The following is a 10396-nucleotide window of genomic DNA, read 5'->3' as shown; positions in this document are numbered from 1 at the left end:
GTTTTTCGCAGATAGGTGCTCTTGTTAAAAGTGTGTGTGTGTGAAACCACCGATGGTTTGGTTATGGGGTGTAGGTAAAAAAACAACTTTTAGGCTTGATTCATGTGGAAGGTAAGGTGCGCTTGCTGTGCAAACAAAGACAGTCTTGGATTCTAGTCGGTAGAAACTAGTTTGATTGGAGGTTATCAAAATGACACAATTGGTGCTAGCATTGAAGGGAACCCCCGGAATTTCTTAGCTTAATAGCAGTTATTGGCTCGGAGTATTGTTTGCGTACTGTTTGCTCAAGGGAAGTAATGCTCGTGAATGCTGACACTGCCGACGCAAGCCCACCACTGCGAGGTCACAACGCCACATTGCCCTTGCCCCTTCGGTGTTGAGCGCCTGGTTTCACATACCTGGTTCCTAAGTTATCCACCCAACGTGTTGATATTGCCGCCTGCTTGTTCGTGCTGGGTCGCTTCAGTTTTTATCATTTTTTGTAACGTGCGTAATGTGCCAAAATGGTTGTGCGTTGTGCTGTTTTATATTACATACTTTTGCTGCCGTATACTGGAAGCAAAGACAGTTTTGCTGGAACAGCAATCAGCTAAATGTATCTGCTAAACTGACTGTTTCGAATTTTGGCCGACATTATTTTTCGGAGAAGCTGACCTTTCATTGCTGATCACAAAATCAAGATAAGAGCTTTTGAGGTAACCAAGCTCTTCACCTGAAACAGCAGCCACACAGGTTCTGCAACCACAAACGATCGAATTTTGATGAAGATGAAGCAAGAACCATTTGAATTAATATGGTGCAATACAAATTTTTCAAACATTTTTTTTAATATAATGCAGCAGTGAATGCGTTTTATTTAAAGCTTTGTCGCTGTGCGCATGCCAATAATTGCGCTATTCATCTCACGCACACGTGACTGCATTGCAGGCTATATTTGGCTGCCTGGTAAGTTAAAAACAAATTCCGAGCGTTTTGCACATGGCTTGAATGTGGGTGCTATAATGTCAAGCTGTACACAGGTGTGTCCCAGTGCAATGTGATGAAAGGGCACGTTGGTTATCAACTCCAAACCCTGTGCCTTCAGTCAAGACAGCATTGTTAGCCTTGGTCGCTTCACGTTGACCGCTGTTGTGTCCTGCATAGCTACCTTTTGGCTGCGAACCCACGCATTTGTACATGTAAGTGTATATATACTCACATAAAAACGGTTCATTCATTTCCTCTCAACCTTCCCGTGTGATTGTGTGTGTCAGTAATCTATTGTTGACTACACTGCTGATGTAAGAAGCCCTTGTACAGTAGAATCTCGATAAACAGAAATCGGTTAAACGGAATTACTGCCTAAACGGAACACTAGCCTGGAGGTTGGTTGGTTTTGTGTTCAGATAACGTAAAAACACTCTTGGCAACCGGAACTAAAATTTTGACGTCACCGTGTAAACGGAACCGGAAATGGAACTTCTTGTCGGACCCATTGCCATGAGCACGAGCTTTTTCCGGTTCCAGCTGTTTCCTTTTTTTTTTTAACTCGTAAGCCTCATCTCGTTAGTGGTCAGCCGTGTTAGCGCGACGAATGCAACATCGCAGTTCTTGTTCGAGTCGTTCGGTCTCGATTCAAGACGGCGAGGTTACAGGGCTCTGCTCCTGCCACCTCATTCATGCCATTGTGGTGCTATTCGCGCTTCATTACCACGTTGCCATCTAAATTTGGTGGCTCGTAAGCACTTGCTAAGTTGAGGCCTCTAGCCTCCATGAAGATGGAATTGCAAGAACTCAACCAAAATAATTGATGCATTTTGTAGGACACAGCGACTCATTGTTGCCAAATCAATTTTATGAATGCTGTGCCTAAACCTCTTGTAGTTTTCTTGCTTTCTGAAAAACTTATCAGCTATATTCACCTTCTAGTGCTTAGGGTTCCATCAAATGGTATTACGAGTGTGCGCACATAAATTTGCACTTTCACGCACCTATCTCAATAACCGGAACTAATTTTTTCGGTCCCTTGAAGTTCCGTTTATCGAGTCTATTTTACTTGTTTTGTACTGGTGTATTGTGTGAACACACTCTCAGAACTGATACCAAAGAAGTCCACTTTAATGATGGCACATGACAAGAAGCTACAACTATCGCTGAAGGGACTTGAATGACAGGAATCAGTAGTACGATTGAACTCCTAGAAAAAGAGCATTTTCTCTGCAACTCCTCGTGGGACAACGTACACCAGATCACACAAAGAATGCACTCATTTTTCAGTCAACAAGTCTTCCTTTTTGCAAGCCACCAAACCACTACCTTTGTGCATCAGGACAACTTGTAAGTGGGGAGTTGAATTTAAAGCGGTAGCTTGGTCTGTAGTGGAAGCCGCTGACATGACGCCAGTCACTGACCTACTGAGAAATTGACATCTCGCTTTCCAAAGTTTGCCTTGAAATGAAGGAAGAGTTTCCTTCCTGTAACGTAGCATGCTACACTGTTCTGATCCTGGTCACAACCAGAGGTGTAAAATAACTCCGCACTAAATATGCACTCAAATTGGACATGAACGATGGTGAAGCACATCTGGTTTTTGCAAATTCTGTCGTAAAACTTGCTTCGATATTGCATTTACGTGTGAAGCTAGACATCAAAACAAAGTATCAAGCGAGGTAATATACAAAATATCACAATGACAAACAAGCGATAGTAATAAAAGGCAACAAAAAGCATTGTTCATAAACTTCTGTGCAGTCACTTCAGCTGGCCTCGAAAGTGGCACTGATGCGTTGTGCTTAAGTTTCTAAGTTGAGCATAACAAGGCAGGTGACTCGCTGCTGTTAGAACACACATCACTAAAGTAGTAAGTCAAGAATGTAATATTCCACGTCGCTACATCGTAAAGTGTTTTCTGGCCAAGCAAAACTGATGCTTCATCTTGACAAGCAGCTGATGCATCTAATTGATAAGCAATGACAATGTTGATTGCACTATGGCAAAAAATTAACACCACCGTTACAACTGTAATAAATTTTGACTGTACAAATAGGTTATTTTTCGTGGGGTGCTACAAGTGCAGTGAAAACGTCTGCAAGTTAACAATAAAAATATAAAACAAATTGATCGTTGAAATTATAAGCAACATAGTTCAATGCTCTGCTACGTATAAGAGTATTTGGTATCTTACGAACTGCAACACATACGCAACATGTCCCTGTATATTAACTGTGTTAACCCTGTAACAGGGTTAACCATGTATGTTAACCCTATTGAAGTATGATTTTCAATTCACAATGTACAAAAAAAAGTATGTGTGAAATGGTGAGCAGAATTGGTGAACGGTGCCTACTATTGCTGCTCAGTGGCTAAGGTGTTGCGCTGCTGAGCACGAGGTCGCGGGTTCGATTCCCGGCCGCGGCGGCCGCTTTTCTGATGGAGGCGAAAAGCAAAAACGCCCGTGTGTATGAGATTTCGGCGCACGATAAAGATCCCCAGGTGGTCAAAATTAATCTGGAGCCCTCCACTACGGCACGCCTCATCGCCTGCGTTGCGTCGGCACGTTAAACCCCACAATCAATCAATCAATCAAAGCCTACTATTGCTTGCTGTGGATTAGTTTTACAGGGGTGTCCAGCTTAAAAATACAACTTAGTTGGTATGATTGTAATTAGCGTATGATTGCTTTGTTGATTGCACAAATTGTCTACAGCGTAACAGTTATCGCAGAAAGCTTATTCATTAGTAGCTGTAGTACTGCTTATATATCGTAACGAAATTCATTGGCTGAGTTTTTTAGCCCGCTGAGTTTCGTGTAAAAAAAGTGTGATTATTGCGCCCTAGTTATTTGCAGAGGGTTTTTCTCAATAAACCCTTTTTTTTAGCTCTGACGTGTCACAAATACCAAAGCTTGGGACACTGAAAAGCGTAAAATATGGGCACATGACAGTGTTTGGGGAAGGATAATGATATGTTTGTTAATGTATTGATATGTTAACATGTGTAGGAAATGCAAGCTATAGTGCCCTTACCTAAATTAAAATGCACATTGCAGGGCAGAGAAGGCCTCATTTGGCAACAGCCACACCAATGTGAATCGATTTTTTGGCCACAAATTTCGGTGACAAATAATCTACGTTAAATAAATCCCAAAACTTAGTTACACCGCAATACAAACACTGACAGAACTGCTGTAAATTAGTTGTACTGAGGTACTTCCTTTTTTTGCCATCCAGACACAACCTATTGTGGCTCCCAGTTTTATCTAGGACTCACAAATTCTGCCTCACATTATTTAACAGCTTACTTTAAATGCGACTTTTTTCCACGAAGTTCCTCTAGACTTTTGGCCGTATGTCCGCCGGTTACTTGAGGGATCATGGGATAGAGATGGCAAATTTGAGCTGAACAATTAAATTAGTTAACCGTGGAATTTCTTTGTACATGGCAGTTGTGAGAATATTGCAACAGTTGCCCTCTGCAAGTCACATGATAAGCAGGGCAATCCATCGACAGCGGATCATCTCATCTGTTCTGCCGCCACGTAACAATATTTTTACAACCACGCATTTCAGTCACTGTGGCAAAGTTGTCCGTGCCAGGAAGCTGTGCACCTCATACCAATGCAAGCTAGTGCAGCTGTTTTTGAACGGGGATAAAAAAAGTAATGAGTGTAGTCAGGCATAATAATCTGCCCACATTAGGTGAAACATTCAGCACCCCCCATTAACAGCCTACGGCCAGTTTGGAAGATGGGGGGGAAAACCCTGCACAGTATTCAGTGCATGGCATTGAAACTGCTGTGTAAAAGGAACGAGTGGGTAAACGTAAAAATGCAACGATGAGTGCGATGCAGGTAAACGTGTAAAGCCGCCACAAATGTGCAACAGCGGCTTCGATCCGAAAGTTCGTCGCACAGACAAGAATACCAGCACAGTCACTTGTGCACGAAGCCACCGCGAGTACAGAATAGCAGCCTTGACGAAAAGGATACATCACAGAGGAGTGGCGACTGCACCATCGCTTGCGTATAAAAAAGCCACCACATGTGCAACACCAGCTTTGACGTAAAGCTTACATCGCAATGAACTGACAGCCGGCACTTTTGTATCGCGGCGCGATAGGTGCGCAACAGCAGCACTGACCTTGGAGGGGCCATGAAGATAAAATGCAAGTTTGGTTCACTGAAAAAACTGCTTTGTCCTGATAACAACGATGGCAATCTTATTGCAAAGTTCAAACAAAAAACTAGCAGTGGCTTGGTTCGGCTATGCTAGGATATACATTGCGTGAGCTAAGGTTCAGCTGGTTATTCTTGGCCTCCTGGTGATGCCACTTTGCTAGACGTTCCTCCCTTTGTTCTGGTGTCTCCGCAGCACGTTTAGCCTTCTTCTATTCGTTCTTCCTACGCTCAACCGCTAATTGCCAGGCAACCACTTCGGGATCCGATGAGTTAAGCTTCTCCGCTCTTCTGCGCCGCTGAGCAGCAATTTCGCTCTCCTTCTTTATGGCTATACCACACTGGCAAATGCCCCGCTATGTGTATACCCCCACTGATACCTCTGCACATACGCACAAAATGAGAGGCGCTATCAAGCGGATCCGGCGCAGCGTCAGACTTGGCTACTGCGCAACGGAGGCACACAGCTGGGCAGGCGCCGGCGCCAGTGCGTCTGCCGCTGCTATGACGGCACTCCTCTGGAATGCGCAGACCGGCGAGGCGCACACGGCAGCGGAGCGCGCCAGCTGTGCACCGTGGGACATCACTGCTCCTCGAGCATGCCGAGCACGGCTCTCCAGGAGCCACGCGAAACTGCTCAACCTCGGCCAGTGTAGCTTATGCTACAATAATGGAGATATTAAGGAAAACACATGAAGCTGGGGCACTTTCCGGAGATTTTTCTATGATGTCCCAGAATCTCATTCATGCGATTGCTAGTTGTCCACTAAAGCCACCACCAAAGAACATGACTGTTCAATTGTAGTGGTGCCTCTAGTTCCATTTGATTATATCACTTGTACGCTAATGTGGAGTAAACATACGGACGACTATGCTTTTAGTGAAGCAAAATGGAGAGACGAGCTAGTTGAACATCCATGAGTGAATGTCGTTCCCCTTTCTCGTCCCTGTGTCTGTTTGCGCTTCAGTTTCACTCATGGATGTTTTTAGCGTTTTCTCTACCGAATTACTGCTGACGTCACGTAACGCGAAATTAAAGTTTTCAATATTTGTCATCTTAGAACTGTATTTTGGGGATGGGTATGAGTGTGTTACCAAAAATACGGTAAAGTTCCGAATGAACGCCAACCCCCGAAACCCACACCCTTTTAGGGGTGAAATATTGAATTCACTAAAAGACCCCAAAGATCGTCCACCCCCTAAAATCAATGGCTTTAGCACCGATTAGTGAAAATAATCATGTGTTAATGCAGTCACTGATTTGTCCTTTCCGCACTTGAGCCGAAAGTTTGCCCATCTGGTATATTTTCTTGATATCTCCGCAGTTTTGGTTGACGGTGCAACCACTTTTTTCTAGTTTTTCGCACCTGACCCGAAAGATTGCCCATCCCATATTTTTCACTTGATATCTCTGTACTTTGGGTGGGCGTTCTTTCGGAACTTTACAGTAGTTGTTTGAAATTAAACGGAGCTTGTATTTTCTCTTCATGGCCACTTCGAGGGGCACGGCATCACAGGAGCGACCATACCGTCACTTGCACCGGCCGAGCTTGTACTTGCGCATGATGTCCACGAGAAACTCGAACCTCTGCACCCTGTTGCGCAGTCTGTGCTGTGGGTTGTGCACAAGCTCTCCAAAGTATGTGGAAGGCTTGTGCGGCACGTGTAGCAGCCACACGTGGGGAAGCACCAGGAAGACGTATCCCGCCGCAGAGAGTTCCGTCACGTGCGTGATCTTGTTCATGCCGTAGCCCATGAAGCGCTCGTCGTACGCGGGCAGCTGGGCCGTGTTCTTGAGCACCAGGTACGGCTCATACTTGTCGCTCTGCGTCCGCACCGCATAGGGCTTGTCGGTGCGGTACCACTTCCAGTAGTCGGTGCTCTGGTGCGACTCCGGTGTGACGTCGTGGCGGAACGGTTGCACAAACGGGTCTTGCCGGTGCAGTAGTTGCATGAGCTCCTCCTTGGTCTGGGCAACGCCGTCGGACTTCTGTGGGAGCTCCAGGTACTCGAAGGCTGGCACGACAAACGCCACTTTCTCCGTGTTGGCCACTGACCTAAAATGGGGCAGGGAGAGAAGAACGGACCGTTAGGCCTTTTTGTCTGCTCAGGACTTCTACGAAGCAACTCCGTGCTTTATTTGCTTGTAGAGTTCGCATTGTGAGAGCAGTTTCGGACTGCCCAAGAACTGCTCAGGACGGGCAAATAAAAGAGACCAGTTATTTACCCCGAGCGTCAGTGATTAGAGCTTTCCTAAGTTTACCTTTTCCCACTAGCACAGCACTGCTTTACGCTGCGACAATGTTTTCAAGGAGCATCAGGCTTCTAGCCAACACTAAAAAAAGAAAATCGGTCTTCTCTCTCCTTCATTCTTGTCTCGTCACATTATTTTTGGTTGTCAAATTGTTGTTACCGACTTGGGCACAACTGCATGAACAAAGGCAGTATAGCACAAAATTTGGGCTCGAAACGGGACAATACAATGCCTTTAAAGAAATTTTTACGTATTCTATTTTTTAAATTCTTGTCTAATAGTATTCTTTTTGGTTGTTGTAATCCTCGTTACTGAATTGTGCAGAACTGCATGATTAAAGGCAGTGTTGCACGAAATTTTGGCTCGATGTGGTACGATTCAACAGTTCTAAGGACACCGTAGACAAGAACACCACTTGTCCTACCTCTTTTCTTGCCCTCATTTTGTTGCACTTTTCCTTTCACCCAGCATTTTTATTAAGCAACGATTATTACCTTGTAGAAAGAAGGAAGTGTTTGTGAAAATCGGGTGATGGTTGAAAGTCTGCATCGGCTGTGAGCAGATATTCGCAGTTCGTCTGCCTGATGGCAGCGTTGCGCAGGGCGTTGATTGGGTAGTCTCCAGAACCCGGCACACCATATGCGAGTGAAACGTGGCTGTCGGGGTGTAGCTTGAGGTTCTGCAGCTTCTTTTGCACGTACAGCCTCTGCCATTCACCGTCTGTCTTGGCCGCCTGCAAAGAGAGAGGACAGTCGTAAACAGGTTGAAAAATTCTTCCTGGTTTTAGCACACGGAGGTGCTATATGTCGCGAACCGTACACTGAGGCTGCGCTAACGCTACTGTTGACCACAGCTTTCCAAAAAGAAGCTACTGTTGCAAGTGAAATAAGAAAAGTGTGCACGAACAGTACAAAACGCGTGGCCAGACTTGCCGCAACATCTGCTCTCTTCAAGCTGCTACCGGTTACAGACTAGTGAGCCACCTCAGCACCACTGCTCCAGCTGACCCGAAGTAAAAAATGTGAACGCACCTATTTTTGACAAATTTAAAGCTGCAGAACGCATGGGAGCTGAAGCTCTTGTTGGGCGAGTTGGTACATATTACTGTAAACACAAGGTATATTTTTTTTGCCTGCTCAGAGCAGCTCTGAGCAGCTCCAAGCAGCCCAATATGCCCCCGCCATAGACGTTCTATGGGCAAATAAAATACGGAGCTGCTCGGAGCAGGCAGAAAAAAAAAAAAGAGAGAGACCAACAGTCTTTGTTGCTCCACCAAAGGACAGGCACAGGGCGACATGGCGAGTGCAATCCCGGCACAGTGGTGAATGCTGCAGACAACATAAAGGCAATAAGGTAAGCGTTCAGCTATGGGTATATCAGCAAGATTTGTTGACGGGCTAGTTGGTCTGATACTTGACAAGCCATGAGGATTGCGGGGAACGACGACAGGAAGAGGAGACAACAGGACGAGCGCAACTAACAACTCGTTGGGTAGATTACTTCGCAAATTTATGCTAATGAGCACCCCCTCACAGGCATGAGGTTCTCGCACTGAACTGCATTCACGAGCACGCAGCAGGAGATACACCTAGCAAGATGTTCAAACAACGCTGTTCACAAACAGAGTAAACTAAGGCACAGCTCTGCCATTACCTTAACAGGCACGTAAATAACCAAGGACACGGGCCCTTCCCACAGCTGCAGGGTGTGTTCTAGAACGGGCAGACGATCCATGGACAGCTGAGTCACCAGCGCAACGTCCTTGTTCAGGTGCCTCTTTTTCGACGAGGACGAGCGCACTTTGCCCAGGATCAACTCGAACTTCAGCTTCTGCCTCCGATGCACGGGCGGCAAGACCCGCGCGGACGTCGGGCAGTCCTCCAGGAGATCGCGGGCCTTGCAGCCGTGGCTGGCAGCCGGCTCGACCAGCGGCGTGAGCCGCACGTCCGTGAAGTGCACCACGCCGGCGTAGCCGTAGCAGCTCAACATTACAGTGGCCGAGACGATGGAGCGGTCCGAACGCGACGCCGTGTAGACCCCTTCCCGCTGCGTGAGCGTGCTCGTGCTGGCGGGGTACGGCACGCGCAGGAATTCTTCGTTGCCGTCGCTTAACTTAACCAAAACGAGTGCGCCGAGGAACGAGTCTGCTGTCTGCGACTCCAACTGTTCGGCGGAAACGCGCAGCGAGAGGCTGAAACTGCGCAGAGTGAGGTTACGACGAAAGGAGACGTACTGGTAAATTGCGCGCACTGTGGTTGGCTTGCAGGTTATCGAAAAGGCCTTGGAGCAGAGGGCCCAGGGTTCGTTGAAGCACTGAATGTTCGTCGATACGGTGTCCTGGTCCTTCCACCAACCGTGAACGTCGATTTGACCTCTGGCGATCACGTTGCGAGACAAGACGCTCGACTCCGAGCTCGACGAGTAATCGCCACAGGGCCACCCGTTCGTCGTGTGGTTTGTGGCGCTTTCCGCGTCGTACATGTCGGCGTGCAAACGTCCGAACCACTGTATGAAGATGTAGATTACTGCCGTCGACAGGGCGGAGTAGGCGGTAACGCCGTAAAAAGCTACGCGGATGGCAAAACGTAAGTTTCTCATCTTGACTCATGCCGGGCTGCGCGCGTCCCAGGTCGCTGGAAGGGCTCGTTTGAGGCAGCAAAGATTCTTCAGGTGATTTGAAAAACCGACTGGGAGCAGTATAACTTGCTCGCCGTTTGGCATGTAACGCACGATTCACAGCACGCAATATGTAACGGACACATTTTAAAAGAGACGTGTATTGCTTGACCAGACGACGCTTCGGCCATCGTTGCGGGCATTGCGGGTGACGAGCGTTGCCAGCTTGTTTTGTACATCGGCCAAGCTCTTCATTTTGAAAACGTAGTCTTATCAGTAAGACGAGTTTTTCATCGCTATTTATTTTATTTCAAATAATTTACCCGTGTGACTAATTACCTAAATAAGTTTTATTTTGTAGAGCATTTGTTTCT

At 46.6% G+C, this 10396-nt stretch overlaps 1 protein-coding gene across 1 annotated transcript; it reads right to left on the bottom strand.

The window, feature by feature from the left end:
• Positions 1–2333: 2333 nt before the first annotated feature.
• LOC144152212 (uncharacterized) lies at positions 2334–10340 on the bottom strand. The gene is made up of 4 exons (XM_077683443.1): positions 9060–10340; positions 7901–8139; positions 3569–7209; positions 2334–3321 (listed from the first exon to the last, which is right to left on the bottom strand). The coding sequence occupies exons 1-3, from the start codon at positions 10002–10004 to the stop codon at positions 6684–6686; spliced, it is 1710 nt and encodes a 569-aa protein (XP_077539569.1). The 5' UTR covers positions 10005–10340; the 3' UTR covers positions 2334–3321; positions 3569–6683.
• Positions 10341–10396: the final 56 nt, after the last annotated feature.

The sequence above is a fragment of the Haemaphysalis longicornis genome, unplaced genomic scaffold (assembly GCF_048455015.1).
Source record: "Haemaphysalis longicornis isolate Haplotype H1 unplaced genomic scaffold, Haemaphysalis longicornis Haplotype H1 scaffold_9, whole genome shotgun sequence".
NCBI lineage: Eukaryota > Metazoa > Arthropoda > Arachnida > Ixodida > Ixodidae > Haemaphysalis > Haemaphysalis longicornis.
Note: the sequence above shows the minus strand (reverse complement) of the source record. Positions and strands in the feature narration are given on the sequence as shown.

Bases quoted from the DNA above. Each gene is read 5' to 3' on its own strand.
- LOC144152212 (XM_077683443.1), bottom strand. From the start codon at position 10,004: ATGAGAAACTTACGTTTTGCCATCCGCGTAGCTTTTTACGGCGTTACC. The intron at 8,140-9,059 runs GTAATGGCAGAG...CTCTCTTTGCAG, and splicing joins TTATTTACGTGCCTGTTAAG to GCGGCCAAGACAGACGGTGA. The intron at 7,210-7,900 runs GTAATAATCGTT...GCCCCATTTTAG, and splicing joins CACTTCCTTCTTTCTACAAG to GTCAGTGGCCAACACGGAGA.